Here is a 22,694-nt window from a genome sequence, read left to right on the forward strand (position 1 = left end):
ATATTCAACAGCGTTCTAATAACGACTGGAGGTGGAGGAAATAAATACAGCTTCCGAGGTAAATTAAAAATAAGTCTCTCATTTGCTCAAACAGTCGTAAGGTTTAATTAATGTGTCTTTCCAGCTTTGAGCACTCCTCTGCTATGGTAGTGCATTCTGCACTGCAAAATGCACATCTCTACCCTGAATGCACAAATAAGTGGAAAGCTTTACACATGCAACACTCTGTGCATCAATGAAATAATTTTTATCTTCAGTTGATGTACATGTAGCAATAATGTTTATTTCACGACTGCAACAAAGAGCACCATTCAAGCTATTATCACTTCTTATTAATCTTTAACTCGCTACTTGCACCTTTCCAGCATGCGTGATTTGGCTTCACGGGACGAATGTCTATAGTTTCAAAAAGTCCTTGGTGCGGAGGCAAGGGGCCCTTCAGTGGGCTGGGTCCCTGTGCGGCCTGGTGCGCCTATGTTATCCGTTCGCGGTGTTATTGCGACCCGGGTTTCAGCATTGGTGCTAGTGCAGTTTGCGTCTTTTCCGGTACTCAAACAGGGATTGAAAAGCAAGCAAAAATTAATAATAAAAAAATTAATTCAGTTGTCATATTAATTTGTCACTAATAAATAAATTGTTTGATTACATAACACATTTGACACAATATGCCTGACACAGTGCCTAATACTCCAGCTCCTGATCCTAATACTTCTAGCAACGTGCAAAGTAATAATGCCACTGCACCTGATTTACCTCCCAAAAAAGTTTTAAAAGAATGCAGTTCTGCTAAAAGCTTCTGCATTTAGCATGTTGTTTGCTATTAAATAATGCTTTATTTATATTATGTTTCTTCTGTTTTATTAGAAAAAATCGTTTCCCTCCCGAAAGCGATCTATATAGTCGCGAAAACTCGCGCGAATATGGGCGGTCGTCGTCGTTATAGTCGACAACGCCATCAGCATTGTCGTCGCTAAATGATGTTAAATTGACGCCGTCACACAAGTCGTAGGTTTGTTTTAAAATGTAAAACGAGGTGATATTGGCCGGTGCAACACGTGTTCGCATAGTTGTGCAACATATCGACAAAGTAAAATTTGTTTGGGTCTCTACGTTTCACTAACATCGTCGCGAAAGAATAAAATTGATGCACGAAACCACTGTCGAAAATTCCCAGTACAGAAATAGACTATTCTGCATTAATTGGTTGAAACGCTTTACACACTTGTCACATGAAATCACATATGCTGAGCATTGTTGGTTTGCGCGAGTTACGTGATAAGAATGATGAAGTCACTTTAATAATAAGAAGCCGGCTACCATGCGAGCGTTTTTGGTTGACGCGTAGGAAATAAATAAATTGTCCCGCTGCCCGCTGGGCATATCACTCTTCTTCAAAAATTTCCCCTTGAAAATGTCAATCATATATCACACTAATCACTCGTAAATCACTATAGCTGACATTTACAAAACGTTTGAGATATTTGCGGAGCAAAAAGGGAAAGATAATAAAAAGTGACGAAAAAGTCTTTTATTTTTTCACAATTTACGTGTATTTTCCTGACCGATTAAACTATTTACCTTATACCCGTTATAAGTTGAACTGAAAAATCTATTTCATAATGGCTATGAGATTGCAAATACTCGGGCTAAAGTCCATGCGGCTGATAGATAAGTAAATAAAAGAATAGCTCGCTGCAAATTAACTGTAGGATTCTCACACTCGCCTTTAGTGTAAATTGCCATGTAATGCGAGACTCTTATGAGCAAATTTAACTAAAAAAATTAGCTTAGGATCCCGTCTAAAAGAAGGGTAAATGATGCACGGAGAATTATTCATAGTTTATAGTTCTATCCAAGAATGGCTATTTCAAGGATGGTTAACAAAGCGCCGCGCCAGGTTGACTACCAAAGCTGTTTAGTGGTCTTTTCCCCACCTTCTTTCATTCATTCATGTGTAGAGTAGCTGTATCGGTAGTAGTTTCGTGACCGTGCATTTTTTAGCAAGCGTGTATGTTTTTTCAATAAGCGTCCGTGATATATTTTTCAGGAAACATGCAAAAAGCTGCAATTTGACCTTCTGTGCGCTCAAAAATTGCCTGTTGTGTAGGTGTAGTCTAGAGTGTAAGGGGTAGTTAGCATTTACGAAAGTAAAGAGAAATTTGGTGCGAGAGGAATGAGATGGGCTTCGTAGAGGCAAGCGCCAGAGAGAAAAAAGGGTATAAATAGCTTCAGCCCCTCCAAGGGCAAGGTGTCAACCGCTGGTCATAGGGGAGGGCTCCCTCGCTCAGGGTGTGGCTCGGAACCAGGCCTCCTTTTTGTAGCCTCGCTCAAGGTGTTGGAGAGCGGAGAAATTACACAGAAAATTAGAGTTTGAGTTCGGGGTGTACTGGAAGGACTGGCGAACAAGGGAGAGAAGAAAGCAACTCAACGTGTGTGTGTGTGTGTGTGTGTGTGTGTGTGTGTGTGTGTGTGTGTGTGTGTGTGTGTGTGTGTGTGTGTGTGTGTGTGTGTGTGTGTGTGTGTGTGTGTGTGTGTGTGTGTGTGTGTGTGTGTGTGTGTGTGTGTGTGTGTGTGTGTGTGTGTGTGTGTGTGTGTGTGACGAAAGCCGGCTCGGCTTGGCTCGGCGGTCGCTCGCCCAGCGCGTCAGCTTCTGCAGGCAAGGCTCGGGGGGTGCTAAACGGCACGGCTCTCCCTTTCTTCCTTGGTGCGGAGATCTGAACTCTCGCTACTCTCTCAGCGGGTGTCTTTAGAATATTTCTTTCTGATTCTGATAAGTCTCTTTTGCCAACTAACTTTCCTCGCCTGAATAGGAAAGCACCTTTGCGTTGATTTGGCCGTCCTGTGAGACTTCACCACTAGTTTTCCACGCATTAAATGGGAAAACACATTTACGTCAAACTTATCAATTTCTTTCAAAAGTTTGAGCAGAATGGATATATAACGGTGGGACAGAAACGAACGAATTTTGAGTTTACAAACTTTGGAAAAAATGGTTTATTTCACACAAACTATTCGAGCGATACAGCAATGTTTTAAGAATATGTAAAACTAGACAAATGTTACAATTATGGAAAGGTTACGAACAATTATTGAAATAAATATTGAAATAGGCACTTTGGAGTATTAATGTGTTTTAGTGTGATATTAACTCTCGGAACAAACGGAACTTAACGGAAAAATCAACGGAAACTGTTGAATTAATCAGAATACGCCGAGTATCTAAGGTTCGTGAATAGGTTTGACGCCTGTCTTGTTGGGTTGGAAACGAATTACGGTAAACGTGGGTAATGACGCGAATGTCTTGTCAGGGGAACTAATCGAGGTGTAAGTGTACTTACAAGAGAACAAGGAAGATAATGGGCTGCATGTGTGTGTCCCGGTTGTCAGCGAATTAGGGTGGAATGCAGCACTGAGGGGTGCTCAGTGCCCAAGTTGACTGGTGTTCGGTTTCTCGTAATGACAGGGTGATGTTACGGCCAATATACAAGTCACGGGGTGATGTAGAGAAACAACCTGCTGCCTCAAGTCCCGCCCGTGTGTATGCATGTCTGGACTCGGCGCCCCATAACTCAGGCGGGTTTTTGACATTTTTGGTCCATTTGCCGCTTGTTTTTGTCTATGATTGCGACACCCTCACTCTTTGTCGGGCCGTGTATAGGCCCTGTGTTTCTTCTTGGAGGGGGAACAACTGACATGATTAATGGGAGGTGACCCAATCAGCTTCGAAATGAGCCGCCCGTCATCTTGTCTGACAGCTACTATGGCGTCGAGAGAGGCCGTTGCCCTTGCTCTATGGCACGTGCACCGATGCACCTGTGTTAGCCGTGTCGCTCGCTCGGCCCTAGGCCTGGGTTGCAATCGCTCTTGTATCTACTCAGTTGTCTCGGCTCCGTGAGTGAGCGATCACAAGATTGATTTTAGTAATTCGCAAGTTGTATGGCTGGCAAAAGTGACGACACGCTATGAGCATGATTTTACTGGTATGAAAATGGACCTCTTACGGGCGTTCCGAGAAAGCACGCAAACAGGGGTCGGAGCAAAAGGGGGGCTGGTGCTTGCAAGAGCTGAAAGTGAATCATAAAATGTAGCTCATGCAGTGAGTCTACACTTTTAAATCAACCCAAGTTACAAAGTTGCAAAAATTGGCCAACTTGGCTGGCCACTTTTTTGCATCTCAGCACCGCGCACCAAACTTCTTTATCTGCTTTGCAACGTTAGATCTAAAGTTAAGACTTAATTTAAAAGTTTCATAACCATCAAAATAGGTTGAATAGGTTGAAAATTAAATGAATCAAACATGCAGCTATATTTTTGTATGAAAATTTTTTGTTCGAAGATATAGAGCCAAACAATATGATTTCTAGCCTATTTGAAAAATGGTTTTTGCATCTCACCGCGCGCATTAATCTGCGTGCAATAAGCAATAAGCGGAATCTGAGCGGAGTGGGGAAGCACGCCAGTGGTTTGAGCTCATCCTGTTTTACGCTAAGACACCGGCTGCGCTATCAACCTGTTGCTTTTCATTATTCAGAAGCGCACTGCACCCCGTGTGAAGTCACCGCTGTTTCCCTCCTGTCACCGTTCCCTTTCTGCATTCACCGCTGAAGCTGCAACCTGCACTCTTTGGCTAGTGTATTATCAACTGGACCCTACCCTACACGCATACCAACCTCCACCTTGGTCAGTTCGGTGCCCGTCTTTCTTCTCTGACCAAGACAGGCATTTCCACGGCTAATCGTCATTGAAGAGTACAATAATTGAACATAACACACCGCAGAGTTTTTGTGAAAAGCTATATTTGTATTACTTAATTTTTCTAATTTTATCTACGATATGATACAGCTTCACCGCAATTAATATTGGTATCAACTGTTCTTTGCTTGCAGAAAACATCTCACAGCTTCAAGATGGCAGATCCAGTACCTAACGATGCTCCAAATGAAAATGCACCAAACGCCGCGAACTCCTCAAATAGTACTCCAGATTTTCAAATATCATCTAAAAAAAACCCGCAAAAAAGTGACGAAAGAAAATACATCTGCAAAACAATTCCTGGATTCTATGGTAACATAATAATATACGGGTGCACATATCAACATAGAATTATACAAAAGCCAAATGTGGTTGGAATTAAAATTATTCCGCATTTTACAACGACCCCACAATTAAGAAAAACACTGTAAGCCTTTTGTGTACCCTACCTGTGAATGGTACATTTAACAAACTATTTTTAAGACTGAATTTGAAAATTAAGAATAAGCCCAAATTACAATATAACCCATAATCTACATGGGCCCATTCCAGCCAATGTTTCCCAGGACATTGTTGCGTAGTTTATTGTTCATAATACTCCTCTGCTGGTAGTGCATTCTGCACTGCAAAATGCGCATCTCTACCCTGAATGCACAAATAAGCACAAAAGAAATGTGTCTTCGGTGGGCACATTATGATCCGTCGTCGTTCTTTATTTCCGAGAATGCGCGTGTGTTTGTATTTGACCGGCGGAAAATACTTCGCAACTCGCAACTGCAACCGGCGGGGTCTCTATATTTTGCTGGCTCGTGTTTCGTGTATGCGAAACTCTCCCACAGCAAAGAATACAGGCATGATATATGCATACCGCCTGCCCGCTTATAATTGGCCTGTGTCGGCTGCAGCAAGACAGAAAAAACTCAACGCGCGTTGAAAGAAATCACTTTGCAGTTTCTTGCCCTGCTGCTTTGCCTGCAAAAATAATACAAACAGTTGAAAAGATAATTTTCGGATGGGATAATTTGCTATTAACGCATGAGGCAATACCTATTTGCGTGAAAAGATGGTCTTCAAAGTTTTCTCTTATTCTCAAACGATTTTTTTATTGAAATGTAAATAGTTAATTGCGTTTGAAGCTAATTGCTGGTTTACTAAAGATGGATAGATATCGAAATTGTGATTTGAAAAAAATTAATAATGCGCTCATCTTGTTCTGCGAATTGGCTTTTTCTGTTCTGTCGGCTCCAAAGTCCTCATCATTAGTAAAATTCTTTTCCTCCAACCTCCAACCCTCCAAAACAAAATTAAAACAAAATGCCCTTCTTGCAGAGTCGGCAATGGTTGAAAACATCGGACTTAACTCATTTGCTGAGCGACAATCGAAAAGAGGAAATGAGTGACGAAATCGTAGTAACACCATACCTAGCGAAAATTGCAACAGCGTCTATGACAACGGCAGCTCCATTACAATTCTTCGTCTGGCGCCCGCGCTCGAGCAGGAGCGAGCGCACCGCGTTGACATTTCGACGCTGAAATAAAACGGCGTGATTCTTAGGTAGCGGCCGGATTGGCCGCGCGCCGCGACTTGGGTCTGGAGGCGCGCGTTGGGGCAGTTCAGGCCGATAAGTAGTGTCACGACATAACACCATACCCAATCTGTAATTTTTCCTCGCTGTGTAGATCTTTTCTTAATTTTGAAATCATTGCCAACTTTTATTATTATAATGGGTCAACAGCAGAAAATTTTTTGTTCAACGCTCATATATGCGGAACGAGAAAGAAGAACATGTAATGTTAAAAATACTCTATGATATTAGTTTTATTGTTATGCAGTAAGTAAAAATAATGAAGATAAGTTAGAAATCTGGAATTTAAATTATTTTTAAGACTCACAATCAGCGTGAAATCATAAACTTATTACGAGTAAATATCATACTTGAATGAATATTTTCCCGTCAACTGTTTTATCCTGCTACCTGAACGAGCAAATGAAAATTAATTGGGTTAATTTGTGTTAATAATGTGAGCGTGTGCTCACAGTGGTGATCAGCACGTGTTTTTTCCCTGGTCTAGTATTTCCTTCTAATTTCAGCTTGTTATTCGGTCGCAGAGTTCTTTCTGCTTGCGGGAGAGACACACGATTCAGACCTTCGACTTGCAATCAATCGTCAACTCATTAAAAGAATTTTGCTTTGCGAATATGTTTGAAAAATTTTCTAGAGTGGTTATCAATTATTAGAAAATTGCTCTACATATATGATTGCGCGATTCAACTCTGTTGGTTCATTGATAATTGAAAACATTTTAAAAAGGATAAATATGGGAAAAAGATTGTCCAGGAGGACAATTACCGGGCCAATCCATTAGGAAATAGTTGAAATATCCATCGATCAGGAAGGATTCATTGCGTGTGTGTTTGTGTTTTTACATATAAAAGCTGTGCCATTTTTCTAAAGTTAGTGAGAGATTAATAAATATTGAAAATAAAAGTTACGCGCATCCAGTGGTGAGCGGCTCACCTGACGAGGTCAATCGAAAAATGCAAAAGTGGCGTGATTCCTTTAGTGACGCAAAGGAGTGCGCGCGAGGGAGAGGAGTGCGTGGAACATAACGACAAAAGAGTAACGCCTTTATATTAACATGGTACTTCACTGGCAAAATATTTTAAAATTGAAAAAAAACTCAAGGATTGGCGTCTTTTCAAATCCTACATCAAATCTTCAGACAAATCGATTTGTGTTTGAAAATCGCTCAGTTTGATTGATAATTCTGAAGTGGACTGCAACAAATCCTCAAGAAATTTACAAGCAATTAAAAATCAGTTTTTTAGAACTAATTAGTGATTGTAAAGAAGCTGAAGAGAACCAATTAATGACTCGAATCCCATAATACGGCCGGTTAAAAGTTAAAGTATAAATAATCCTTGTTTGCGGCGTTAGCGCTTTCGCATTCACACTTCCCCATGCATTACCCCCACTCTGCACTGCCAACATACGAGACGCGCGCGAGGGTTTAGTTTGTTTGTTTAAAGGATTTTAAACAACGGGAGTTGGAGTAAATGTTCTCCTTATTGTTAGTTTTGAGGCAGTAACAGCAATATAGTGTCGTATCACCTTAAGAGCAGTTTCAGCAGTACAAAGGTCAGTAATGGAATAGTTAATTATGTTGTTTCTAATAATTCTTGCTCTAGTCATATACAATAAAATGCGATAAGATACAATAAATTATCAGGTCATACACAGCAAGAAAGGGCAAAAAGTACTAGCGAAAAATTGCTAAAACGATCCATCACTGAGCCGCAAATTAATTAATTAAGCTGGCTGGTTGCATTTAGATACTTTTGTTTCCACGGTTAGCCGTTCCCCTGAGACAATGATAGATTGCCTAATTTGATCGATGAAACAAGTGCAAATTTAAATGATTCAAGACAAATATTGAATTGCCTCTCTTCTATCATAATTATAGTCACCGAACCTACTTCCAATGAACAATCTTAATGCTGTATTGACGAGAGAGCCAGACAAGTTTTCAAATTATAAATTATTGCAACTTTGAAATTTTGCGGTTCCAGGGTGTAATTCAGTCTGAATTTGATGTTGTGACTGATTGTAAGTGGTGCCATAAGTAATAGTTTTTTAACTATCAAGAAAAAGACCGTCGTGAGTTTACTTTTTTGTGAACCAAGGTTGCGGAGAGACTGCCAGCTGCAAATAGTGTGTCATGATACAGACTTCATTCATAGCTTTTGCATTCATTGGTTGTAGCAGTGTTTTCAGCCAGCGTGCTTTTTCCTTGGTACAACCGTTGAACGATCTGCCACCAGAGCTCAAGGACTGCACCGTAGCAGAATTTCCCACCCTTTGCAAAACGCACTAGTGGCAAGTGTATAGTGATAGTGATCGGTAGTAGCATAATTTTATTTGCGGCTCAGAGCGGCGTAATAATACTTTGTAATGCTGGATCGTTTTAGATTTATTTTGCTGGTACTGTTCGCTATTTCTTGCTTTTAAATTTTTATGTAATAATTTATACAGTTTCACATTTAATTTATTTACTGTATTGACCCTTGCAAGAATAAACAAGAATAACAATAAAAAACAAAACTGTCGCAAGTGATTCAGAAAAAGTATTTAGTGCTATAGAGTTGACCAAGAATTTAATTTTAAGGCGCATATTTATTAAACATGATTTTAAAAGTTGCGAAAAATTGTAGTTATTCATTTTTACGCACAAAATTATTTATAGAATGAAGACTAGGGTGGCAGCATTAATGTTCATGTTTATTAATGGGGAAATTAAATCTTTAATTTTTGTGTTTGATGTTCTAGAACTTTAATTTGTTAACCTTTTTCTCTGTATATCTGCTCCAGCGTTGCAAATTTGTGCGTAGCCATTCTCAACATTTCCAGCTTATTAGGGAGCTATAACACTCGCTCGAGAGACGATTATTTTGTTAACAACAAAGTGTTCCTACAGCGAATTAAAATGATTGTATATCTCACTATCAATTTTATGATTTAAACGAATATTTTTCTTGTAAATTTGTTATGTGACTTAGCTGATGGATCAGCGATATTATTGACTCATTTGAAGGATCCTTTGCAAATTTTGATCCAATAAAATAAAAGAACTCTGAATCTGAATCTGTTACCTCCCATGTGTCAGTGGCGGATTCTCGAAATCGTAAGATTTACATGCTAAATTTGCACAATAAACTTCCAGCGCAGATACGAGGTGAGCCGCAGTATGAAGAGTTCGAGAAAAAGTTAAAAACTCAGGTTTGTGTGCTAACAAATTTTATAATTAAGATGAGTTTCTTGATTACAGGGCTTCCGTGTAGTAAAAACATGCACACTTGCTTGTCACACAAACAATTTGATATTTATGCATTATATTTATTTTTCATCGATCCTTTAAATATGGCGTTTTACTATTTTGTAAATACGCGGATAGGAATGGAGGAGCTTAACTTCCTGTACCGTGTTGTATGAATGCAAATAAATTTAACTAAACTAAACTAATGCGGTGCCCGTCATTGGCGTCAATCATTGTGCCTTCGGTGGGCACATTATGATCCGTCGTCGTTCTTTATTTCCGAGAATACACGTGTGTTTGTCTTTGACCGGCGATGCTGCTGCATAGGAAAATATTTTGCGATTGCAAACGGTGGGGTCTCTATATTTTGCGGTTTGGCTTCTGATCTTTTGGCTCTTGTTTCGTGTGTGCGAGACGCATCCGACAGGAAAAAATATAGACATATATACTATAGCGAAAGCCCGATTATAATTGGTCTGTGTCGACAGCAGCAAGACAGGCAAAAACTCAACGCGCGGAAAGAAAACACTTGCGGATTCGTTTCTTGCCCTGCTACTTTGCGTGAAAAATAATGCTAACAGTTGGAAGGTTATTTTCTGATGGGATTTGCTATTAAAGCAAGAGGCAATTTATATTTACGTGAATTTTCTCTGATTCTCAAACGATTTTTTTTATTGAAATTCAAATTGTTAATTGCATTTGTAGCTATTTGCTGGTTTACTAAGGATGGATGGATATCGAAATACTGAGACCAAAAAATAAATGATACTGTACATCTGTTCTGTGAATTGGCTTTTTCGGTTCTATTGACTCCAAAGTCCTCATCATTAGTAAAATTCTTTTCCTCCAATTCCCCAAAACAAAATTCACTACTTCTTGCAGAGGATTCTGAGTGGGCAATGGTTGAAAACATATATCGGACTTAACTCATTATTCTGAGCAACAATCGAAAAGAGGAAATGAGTGACGAAATCGTTCTAACACCATACCCTATCTATAGCGAAAATTGCGATAGCGGCTATGACAACGGCAGCTCCATTACAATTCTTCGTCTGGCGCCCGCGCTCGAATTAAAAATCACCTCCAGGGGTGCGCGGCAATGTGCCGCTTCAGCCCGAGCCCGGAGCGCTCGGCTACCAGTCCGCTGAAGCTTGGCTCATAATTGGCGGTGTCCGTGTTTTCAAAAGAGAAAAACGGCGTATTTTTACGCTGAAAATTTTCAAAGTCTGAACCGTGTCCTCTCGCTAAAAATGGGGATTTTGGAAGAGCAAGGTGGCCCCATGCCTCCACGAGTCACTGCGGAGAACAGAGCGTTCGAATCGTGGCTGCCGGTCCATCAGCAAGAAGAGCCGGCGGCGGCCGTAATCCCTAACGAGACACCAGAACCACCACTCGTGCGCATCGCGCAAGGCAAGCCAGCACCGTCAACGAGCAAGCAAGGCAGCGCGAATCAACCACAGATGAGCACCGAATTTTCCCGGGAACAGCTGCGGAGGGAATTCGCAGTAATTCGGTCTCGCCTTTGTACATCGGCCAGAGGCGCAGGAGCGAGCGCGCCTCGTCGGCATTTCGACGCTGAAATAAAACAGCGTGGTTCTTGGGTGGCGGCCGGATCGGCCGCGCGCTGCGACTTGGGTCTGCAGGCGCGCGTTGGGGCAGTTCAGGCCGATAAGTTGCGTCACGACGTAACACCATACCCAATCTGTAATTTTTCCTCGCTGTGTAGATTTTTCTTAATCTTGAAATCATTGCCAACTTTTATTATTATAATGGGTCAATAGCAGAAACTTTTGTTCAACGCTCATATGCGGAACGAGAAAGAAGAACATGTAATGTTAAATACTCTATGATATTATTTTTTTATGCAGTAAGTAAGAATAATAAAGATAAATTAGAAATCTCGAATTTTAATTATTTTAAGAGAAAAAAATTTTAAGAATCACAATCAGCAAAAAATTGTGAACTTATAACAAGTTAATATCATACTTGAATGAATATTTTTCCGTCAACTGTTTTATCCTGTTACCTGAACGAGGAAATGAAAAATAATTGTGGTTATATGAATAGCTAATTGAATAAGAGAATATTACGTAGGCCAGCAGGAGCATTTGCTCATATTGTCAGTTGTGAGGGCTGGTCTCTTTGAAGGTGAATTGGCCACGAATGTCGTATTGTGGATTCAATTCAAGCGCGATTGAGATGATCGTAAACCTTGTCCATATTTAAATCTTAAACTGTCGGCAGTGTAAATGCCACCGTGATTCTACTTTAATTTTTTGTCGAGAATTTGGCTGTCTAGCACACCGACGAACGGATTTGCAAGAGACGTCGTGCGAGACACCGTTTGAAGATCTTCGTGTTGAATGTTTAATTGTATGAATTTGTAAATTATTTACTGTCTGCACAGTGTTATTTAAATCAGCTATGTTTGATTTTCTGTTCCAAAATTCAACGAATTTAATAAATCTATCATAATTGTAGTCGTTCTACCTCCTTTCAGTTAAAAATTTTACTGTATTGTATTCACGAGGAAGCAAGACAAGTTTCCAAAATGTTAAAATTGCAAAAATATCATTTAGAGTGAACTGAAAGAAGGCCAAGTGGGTCGAAAATAAGGGAAAGTCTTACATTTGGCCGCAGAAACCATAAAATAAGCTATCAAAAAACTATAAAATAAATAACACAAAGTAGTTTTTATGAACAAAGCATTAATTGTAATTAAATTATTGTTATTTCCATCAAATTTTGTGGTATTCTTGCTTTGCTTAGGAAATTATATTGTTGCTATAGTTGACCACAGACAACAATTAACCGACACTGTCGTGATCGGAACGCGTTTTTTTCCCTGGTCTAGTATTTTCTTCTAATTTCGGATTGCTTTTCGTTCGCAGCGTTCTTTTTTTTGCGGCAGACACACAATTCAGACCTTCGACTTGCAAATTATCGTCAACTCTTTAAAAGAATTTTGCTCTGCGAATATGTTTGGAAAATTTTCTAGAAGGATGTATGATTTAACTGAAAATTGAAAAAAAATCACATGAATCCAATGAGCGATTTACCCGACGAGGTAAATCGAAAAATAAGTAAGTGGCGTAATGCCTTTTGTGACGCATAGGAGAGCGCGAGGCAAGACTGACAGGAGACTCAGGAGAGGAGTGAGCGGCACGTAATGATGCAAGAGTAACGCCTATATAGCTATATTAACAATATACTTCACTGGCAAAATGTTTTTAGAAAAAACAAAGTTCTAATCCTACATCAAATCTTCGGACAAACAGATTTGTGAGTGATAATCACTCAGTTTGATTGAGACAGCTGAAGCGGATTGCAACAAATAATTATCCTGAAGAAAACTATTGAAATTGAGGTATTTATAATTAATTAGTGGTTCTAAAGAGGCTGAAGGGAGCCACTCGAATCATAAAATATCATTTTTTTATCATACTACGACCGATAAAAAAGATAAATAAATGGTCAAGCAAAAAATATCTTTTGTGAGAATACAAATTCACATTCACGCTCCTTCCCTAATGTGGGGTGCGTCATCCAGCGGATTTGAATATGCGAATTCCTTTGAGTAGTTGATTTATTGAAGTTAGGAAATTAGACGTTTAGACTGGAATATAAATTTACAACAATTACAATCATGCAAATAGCAAGTCATTAATAATAACAATAATTATCAAAGTTAGTTTAGTCTTACCCCGGTATAGTCTTCGGGTCTAACAATTACAATAAGGTATTTGCTTCTCGCTTGTGCGGCTCCTGGCCAGGGAGCGTGAGAGTAACACATGACCGGTTGCGAATAAGGGTGAGCGGTCAGTAATGAGAATCATACAGGGTAAAGGAGAAAAGCTTATCATAGTAACAGCGACATCTATAGGTCGAGATCGATACAAACTTAGTGACCGCGACACTTACATCTAATCCCCGCTCTCGCGCTGAGCGGTGAGCTGAGCGGCGAGCTGAGGGTCGCTGAGCGGCGAGCTGAGCGGCGAGCTGAGCAGCGAGCTGAGGGGCGCTGAGCGGCGAGTTGAGGGGTGCTGAGCGGAGAGTTGAGCGCACACGTGCAACATGCAAACTTCTTTTTGAGGCAGTGGCAGTATATATAGTGTCAGCGTCAGAAGTAGTTGGGTGCAGTGTCGCATCACTTTGAGAGCAGTCTATTACCGCGTTTTCAGCAGTACACAGGTAAGTGAAGGAAAAAGTGTACGTCGTTGTTGGCTTCATTTCGATATTTTTTGCTATAACGGTAAGCAGAGCCTCTGAGACAATAATAGATTGCCTAATTTCATCATTGAAATTAGTGAAAATTTAATTTTTTGAAGACAAATTGAAGTGCCTCTTCTATCTTAATAAGTCACCATGCATCTCCTTCCAATTAAAAGTTTTAATGCTGCATTGAGAAGAAAGCCAGAAAAGTTTTTAAATGTTAAAATTGCAATTTTGAAATATCATTCAGAGTGAACTGAAAGGCCCAATTGGTCGATAGGGGAGAAATAAAGGCGATTGCATTTGGCCGCTGCAATCGTTCCTTTACGCACTAAAAAAGCTATTGTATGTTTTAAATATTTTAAATTATTTCATTTTATGGGTGACTCTAGTGCAACTTCTGGGCCACTTCGTTCGTGCCGCGGAAGTTTGGTTAGAAGCCCGTAAGATTGCTCTACTTATTTATATGTCAGCGACGCGGTGCAGTGGCCGCCCACGTCAATCATCCCTGCCGGCGCGCCACTGATAAGTGGAGGAGTGGAGGCACCGGCGAGATCTCTAGTGCGAGCAGGTCGCGCGCTCGAGAGAGGAAGGCTCTTGCGGTGCCTTTATTGATACCTGCGTTTTTCCTCCGCTCACCCCTTTGGGCGCCCGAAAATTCACGTCATTAACACGACAATTATTAATGCAATCATAATCTCGTCAAGTAAAAATCCAGACATTATAATTTTCAACGAGAGCATATAGTTGCGCAATCAAACCTTTAAAATTTGGATGTGAGAAAGAATAGGATGAAAACGATACTTCTTCCACCTTCTACAAACGAGTTTGTCGCTTTTCTCAGGACTGGCGTTTCCTGCCAATTTCGGCTTGCTAATCGCTCGCAACGTTCTTTCTTCTTTCTGCTTGCGGCAGAGACAAAATCATTCAGACCTTCGACTTGCAATCCCTCATCATCTCTCTAAGAGAATTTTGTTTTGCGAATGCGTTTGGAACCTTTTCTAGAGGGACGTACAATTTATCAGAAAGTTGCTCTACGTAAATGTTTGTGCGATATAGCTCTGATAATTTGAAACATTTTCAAGAGCTCCTTTGTGCGTGAAGTTTTAAAGAAATTGATTTCTTCTCATACGCTTCTGACGGCGTCTCTGCTAGCGTAATTAATAGGAATAAATCATGAAAATGTTTTTAATATTTGCAGGAGACATTTGAAAATGGCAGAGCCAATTGGAGAGAGACCTCCCGGAGGACAAGAAGTTGTTCCAGTGAAACCAAAAAAAGTGGCCAAGATACATACGTCAGCAACTTGTTTCAATCATGGAACAAACTGAATCTACGGGTTCTATAAACTGTGTGGTTGTTCTGAGTGCCTAATTGTTGCGCCGCAGCGAAACATGTAATTTGCATTGATTTAAAATAAATATCATGGAAACCACAATGATTGTCTTTAACTCTTGCAGTTATTGCACCAGATGTTGGCATTTGCTTTTAAAACTATTTAAGCATAACTCTATTTTCTATATATTGATTAATATTGATCAGCGTGTGTAGGATAGAAAAAAATATGAAGCAAATAAAGTCAAATCGAGTTATTGTCACTATAAAAAATTCCACTCGTGTTTTATTGCAAGATGTATTAAGTACTAAATTTTTGGAGCTTAACCGTTTGATAGTTAAAAAATTCTAAAATTACCACCTTAAACCCTAATGAGGAAAAAAACTTACCCATCACACGAGCAGTCACATTCCAAGCAGGAGTAGGATCCTTCAGTGTTAACACAGAACTGATTTGCACCACAAGCACCGGTGAACTCGATGCACTCGTTCATGTCATGGCAGCCAAATTCGTCAGAAGATTCCCAGCCATCTTTGCACGCTCTGCAGCCCAGTGGGCCGGCACCAGAGCACGTGTCCTTGCAAGCGATGAAGCAAGGTGAGCAGATCAGATTTTTGCTGTCTCGAAATGACTCGTAGTGCCATCCCCGCTGCACTTGCCGTTACCACTGCAGGTGCCAGTGCCACCATGGTGCTCAGGACACGGTGAACAGGCTGGCCCAAAGTGACCTCTTGGACAGCATACCTGGAGGAAGAAAAACTTGGAATTTAGGAAAAGTATGGTGCTAGTAGTGGAAATAGTTTATTTTTAACTTTTGGATTAACACGAACAAAAATGAAATAAAATACTGATTGATAAATGATTTACATAGCATTCAAAAGGTTGAAAAGAGTGATTAAATTCACATATAAATTTTATCAGGGACGATAAATTCATTTGAAATTCAAATGAGGATGGGCAATCACATTTTGAATTCAACCTAAACCAAAAAGTATGTGCGATACATACTAACAAAGCAATTAATTATTCTTAAATTCCAAACATTTCAGCACAACTGAAAATTAAGACTATAATATATATGAATTTATTCCAGCCAAAGGTTAAAGCAATAATTTGATAATGAGTTCATATTATGCTTTACAAAAATGGCCACTGCTTCAACGATACGTCATACTTTTAATCTTTACAGCCTCCTTAATTTACATATATGTATTTACCTGGAGCTTGTCCTGACAGAGCCACTCAGAAAGGTCCAGCTGACGGTCAGAGGCCCACCACTGATCAACATGCGACCTGTGATTGAGGGCGCTGTCCTTGCACTGCTTCTCGCTGCGTCCGATGCCGTCGCATGTCCTCCGGTGCACCTCGTCCAGGTTGAGGCCACCGTCTGCACTCCTGGCCGTTGCGTCCACTCTTTTCAGGAATGCAGTCCCATACAGCTTGCACGACTCGTCGACCTTTTTGCTGGCGGCCTTTTGAGTGCACGGCAAGGGACAGATAAATTTACGTGTATGTTCCTCACCGATTTACCTTAAATCCGATATAAGCTCAACTGAATATTATTTTTCATAGTTGCAAATAAGCGCGCAGTCTATGCGGCAGATTAGTAAATAAAAGAAGAAATCTCGCTGCAAATTAACTGTACGATTCTCGCATTCGCGTTTAACATAGATTGCTATAAAAGACGAGAATCTTATAAGCAATTTTCAAATAAAAAATTTGCTTTAAGCAAATGATGCATGGAGAAATATTCAGTTTATGAGATTTTATTTTTGTTCACCCATAGTCTTTCAAGGATGGCTAACTCACCGCCGCGCCAGGTAGAGTGGTCTTTCCCCCCACCTTTTTTCTTTCATTCAGTGAGTAGAATAACAGTATCGGTAGTAATTTCCTGACTGAGCATTTTCAGCAAGGAAGTGTTTTTTTCAAAAAGCGTGTAAATGGTAAATTTTTTTCAGGAAACGTGCAAAAAGCTCCAATTTGACCTTCTGTGCGCAGCCTGAGCGCTAAAAAATTGCCTGATGTGTAGGCGAAGTCTAGAGTCTAGGGGTTACTTAGCATTTACGATAGTTTACTTGTGGCAGAAATTTTAGCGTGTTGTGAATTTGTTTTAGTATAGGCCTTGTCCGACTCGACTGTCTTTTGATTTGCCGACGTTTCAGCGACATGTTCGCTTTGTACAATAATTATGTGCCTTTTCAACTTTTTTATACTTCTGTTGACATCAGTGAAATAAATAAATAAATTAATAAATAGTAAAGATAAATACTGGCTACCCAATGTCAGAGATGGTAAAAAGGGGTTAGTTTAGTGACTCGAATTGCTCAAATTGCTCAACGGGCTGGGAGGCGTACCGGCGCTGACTCGCTACTTGCTGGTTTGCACCTTTCCAGCATGCGTGATTTGGCTTCACGGGACGAATGTCTAGCGTTTCAATGCAGTCCTCGGTGCGGAGGCAAGTGGCCCTTGAGTGGGCTGGGTCCCTGTGCGGCCTGGTGCGCCCATGTTATCCGTTCGTGGTTTTATTGGGACCCGAGTTTCAGCATTCGTGCTAGTGCAGTGCGCGCCCTTCCCGGTCCTCCGGTCCTCGGACAGGGATAAAAAGAGCAAAAAAAAAATGAAATGGGCTTCGTAGAGGCAAGCGCCTAAGGGAAAATAAGGTAATTCATAGCTTCAGCCCTCCAAGAAGGGCACAGTGCCAACCTCTGGTCACTGTGGTCACAGGCAACGTTAGACCTAAAGAAAAGACTTAATTTAAAAGCTACATACCGTCGAACCAGATTTAACAGGCAGAAAATTAAATTAATTAATTAAACAGCTACATTTTTGCAGGAAATTTTTTCGTTCGAAGATATTAGAAAATTGTGGAAAATACACGTGGCTGACAGTCTCACAATGGTCAGCTGCCAATTTGAAAAAGGGTTATTGCTTGACGCGTATTAATCTGCGATAAATAGTAGGGATGGGCTAGGGGTGCCAGACTAGACCAAAGCTAAAACCCGGAGATTTTGGACTCGAAACCCCGGAGATCCCTATACTCCCCGTGTTAAATTTTCAGTCCCAAACCCGGAGATCCCTATAATCCCGTGTTAAATTTTTCAGTCCCAACCCCGAGATCTCCGGTCGAAACCCGGAGAGTGGCAGCCCTAGGATGGGAGGAGTCTGGAAGCTGTGTGTGCAGCGGCGGTAGTTCTGTTGTTTATTCTCAGTTACGCAGAGACACTCCGCCTCCGCCACCGCGCTATCAACCTGTTGCTTCTCATTCAGAACCCTGTGCGAAGACGCCGCTGCTTCCCCCCTGTCACCATCCCCTTTCTGCATTCACCGCTGAAGCTGCAACCCACACTCTTTGGCTGGTAAAATCAACTGGACCCAACCGGCACACCAACCTCCGCCCTGGTCAGTTCAGTGCGCGCTTTTCGTCTCTGACCAAGACAGGCATTTCCACAGCTAATTAGAGCAGGGTACGAGTGTTACTTATTTCGACGCCGCTGCTTTTCTCCGTCGTCTACAACTCACAATCAGCTCCGCCGCCAGCTCCGCGGATTTTAAGTCAAAATTCCTCGACTCCACTGCCGACACAGAAACTTAGGACTTAAGCAAGTGGAAACCTTCACACGAGTTAACGGGTCCCCGATCAAGTGAGAATTGCCGTCTGTTGCATCTATAAGTGTACAATAATTAACAGGGTGAGTCCTCATTTTAACTTATTTTTTTAAGTTACGTATTATTTAAGAACGTATAATTTTACTCCAGACATTATTTGGTCCGGCAATATTTATAGTGGAACCAAGCAAAATGCAGGATGCGACTATAACGTTCGTGAATATTAAATGGGAAGAATTTTAATATTAAAATTTTCGCTTCAATTTTACAATCCCTAAAATAGAAACTACACAAGCTTTTCGTATTATAGTACTTAAACTTGTATATAGAGTCTTTATTTAGTATTCAAATAAATATCATGCAGCTAAAAATCCCATCTGGCTGTGCATTTCGAATTCATCACAATTAATCTACGCTGTTGTCCTTATATATGATATGAGCTACGATTGCTTTCAAAACGTGTATCGTGAAAAAGGAGGCCAGTTTCGAGACGGCATGCCGTTGACATTTCAGTTTCATTTTCGGTGAGGACGAGGAGCGACGCAGCCAGCACCTAGGTGCATGATGTCATCACCTCTTCTCTGGTTAGGGGAACCATAGAGTTGTCGATTTTTCACAACCCTCAGTTGTATTGATAATGAGTGCTTATTCGCTCTCTGACCCTCACGCGGTTAAAATTATTTTACTATTGAAATGATTAGTTTAAAACAAAGCGCAAGAGTGCTTAATTTTCAGGCCGTATATTAGATTTAATTCGGAAAACTACACACGTTGGGTGTTGTTGGGTCGAGTGAGAGTCTATCTAGACAAGATATTCAGTTGGACACAGGCAGGCTAAATAATATATTTATGGTAGGGAGAACGGGTGTCTCGACAATCTTCTTCTCGCTTTGTTTTTGTATTAATTTTAGCTTCTGTATACGTGAGATTTATTAACTGCCGCGCCACTTTGATAAAAGTGCGCCGCGCCGCGACGCGCGGCCGGCCGCCGGCTTGTTTTCTGCAGGAAATGATTTCTTCTCCCGATGTGTGTGCAAGCAAAACGTCACCGCTCGCAACGCTTATCCGAAATAATGAAATAATCACGAACAGACATGCTCACTCAATGTGCATAAATCTCAATCACGTTTAGGTAACCACGGAGTTGGTTTAATTTCGGAAAATTTCATTCATGCTGTAATGATCGCGCAGTGCTTGTCCCAATCTAAATAAAGATCCGTGGTGGGAAATTAGCAACCACTAATTGTGCGCAGTAATTAATAACTCTCTCATAATAATAGCGCTGCTGATGTGCTTCTCCTCTTAAGAGTGAGAAAAAGACACTTCTGATAACACAGCTTTTTGATTACGTGACTAAATAACGATTTTAGCCCTAGCAGCTTATTGAATTATTGCAAAAGCTTACCTTTCCTCCAGCCCCTTATCTCGCACCCTCAATTTCGTCTTTTAGCTTGCACGTGACACCTAAATTGTTGCACTTAAGGAATTCTCCCTTATCTTAAAAAGTAGCGCTTTTTGGCAGAACGCCGGTGTGATGAAAAACATTAACACGCCCAAGCGTGTGACTTTTCAAAAGTCGAACTTTTAAGCAAAAAGTGACTAATATGTGTACTATACGTTTTATTATCTCCCCTTATAGCCTTTATTATTGTTCTCTTAAATAATTTATCTTGCACACATGGAACGGGAAAAGGAGATGATGGAAATCTGTCAAGGTAAAATATACAAAAATTCATCCGTTTCACATTTGAAACACAAATCGGGGATTTTCCAATTTACTCTTGCATCAATTTTCTAGCATAATATGGAACAACCAACCTAGAGTGTTGAAATCTTAACGGAGATCATATTTTGTGTTTTACATTTGTGTGCGGAAATCCACCCTGCGAACTCAAGAAGCAGAGCTAACATTTTAACATGGATTAAACCATTCCTATCTAAAAGAAGCATTTTGCACCTCTGAAACTAAATAGACTCTCAGACGCGCATTTAAGCGGCATATTTATCCCTATGCGTATGAAATAAGGATAACATGCGTACTCTATCTTCTTGTGAACTGTTTTTGAGTGTATATTTAAATTTCTCATTAATCAAGACGACAATAGTCGCGTGCGCTAAAAGGCGCTCAAGACATTATTTCGATAATACTTTATACTTAAGTATTTGTATGTGCTTCGCAAAAGTAATTAGAATTGAATAACCCCCGACAAAGACTTTCAATCGTTGCAACATTTACACCCCAAAGCACTGAAGAGTACAATTTATTAAAGCGAAGTTTTTGTGAAAAGCTATAATTGTATTACTTAAATTTTGAATTTTAATTACGACACTATGATACAGCTTCAGCAATTAATATTGGTAACTGTTCTTTGCTTTCAGAACACCTCTTACAACTTCAAGATGGCAGATTCAGTACCTGACGATGCTCCAAATCAAAATGCAACAAACGCCGCACACTACTCAAATGCTACTGCAGATGATCAAACTTTACCATCTCCACAAAAACCTCGCAAAAAAGTGGCGAAAGAGAATACGTCTGCAAAACAATTCCAGGATTCTGTGGTAACACAGTAATATACGGGTGCACACAAATGTAGAACTAAACAAAAATCAAATGTAGTTGGAATTAAAATTGTTTTCGCGTTTTTAAAACGACCGATCAACGTACACATTTTTAACACAACACGAATTATGTAGAATATGAAGTTCAATAAAACATTGTTCACAAAAAAAAAAAAAAATTTTCACGAAATTTTTAAATTGCGAAAGGAAGACAGCTCTACCCGCAACACACAACACAGGAATTATGTATTATACTGCTGATTGCGTAGCGCCTGAGGCTAACCTTTTGCTGCATGTGTCGTGCGTGGTTCAGAAATTCTGCTTAAAAACAAGTAAGGCCAGTGACAGCTCACAATAATTGTTAATTTTCAACAACGGCAGTGCTAGGCTTCGCTCTGTGGTTCAGTGATATCATTGATATACAGATCAGTTGTTAAACGTCGGAAGAATCTCCAAAGATATTTTATTTTCATTTGTGCTATGAAGCCTATGAACCACGCTCTCTGCATTTTCTCACAGCCTATTAATTTCGGAAACCATCAAATGACTACGCCAAGAATATTCAGGTTGGGTTTCTTCGTAAGGACTAGATTAAGCGTAGTTGACTTCAAGGTAGGTGCATGGTAGCATGTCATCTCATCTGCATCCAATTTCGCTAAAGAATCTAACAGCAGAAGCGGAGAATCAGGTGCGTAATAAAATTAAAAAGAGTGATCCCAAATTAATTTAGAAATTTAAAAAATCACATTTAGAAAAATCGGAAAAATATAAGATTAAATTTCTGTAAATCTTATTGTTAAAGAATTTAGTTGATTGTTTTATGTTGAATAAGCGAGAATATGCAGAAGTCCATGGGTCCAGGATGGAACTCAGCAGGGGTGAAAGTAAAATTTACGTCATAAATCCGCTGATGGAGGATCGAGTGGACACTAGTCGGCTCAATGACGTTCCTCCCATTACTTTATGACGTCAGAAAATGTGTTAAATTTTGTACAAAATCTTAAAGATATCAACAAAAACTCTTGAAATTGAAATCTTACTATTAAAGAAGGCTTCATTAAGCACAAAAATAACCACAAAAATAATTTGTTTCATCGGCCTACATCGACCGAGTTTAAAGACAAATTTAAAATTTTGCGCTGCAAAGCTGAGCCGCTCTCTCCCTCTCTATCTCTCTCTCGCACGACGTTTATGTGCTCTTACGCGATGTGTAGAGCATATGATTTCTACCCCTTTCAATTTTTGTAGCTTTTAACAAGAATGAATGTAATGTTAGAACGGTTCAGTTAGAACGTGGAAATATAAAAACAACTTGAATGCCATTAAAATTTGGCTCGCTTTGATGAGGGAATGCGTATCGTGCACGTTGCAATGCGAGAATCAGAACGATGTTCGGGGTCGAGTTCAGGCT

General features: G+C 40.1%; 1 protein-coding gene across 1 annotated transcript; it reads right to left on the minus strand.

The window, feature by feature from the left end:
* Positions 1-15,500: 15,500 nt before the first annotated feature.
* LOC135938398 (cysteine-rich with EGF-like domain protein 2-B) lies at positions 15,501-18,557 on the minus strand. The gene is given in 4 exon segments (XM_065482017.1): positions 15,501-15,754; positions 15,757-15,859; positions 16,333-16,587; positions 18,546-18,557. Coding segments are annotated over 4 exon segments (624 nt in total).
* Positions 18,558-22,694: the final 4,137 nt, after the last annotated feature.

Source organism: Cloeon dipterum, chromosome 3 (assembly GCF_949628265.1).
Source record: "Cloeon dipterum chromosome 3, ieCloDipt1.1, whole genome shotgun sequence".
Classification (NCBI taxonomy): Eukaryota; Metazoa; Arthropoda; class Insecta; order Ephemeroptera; family Baetidae; genus Cloeon; species Cloeon dipterum.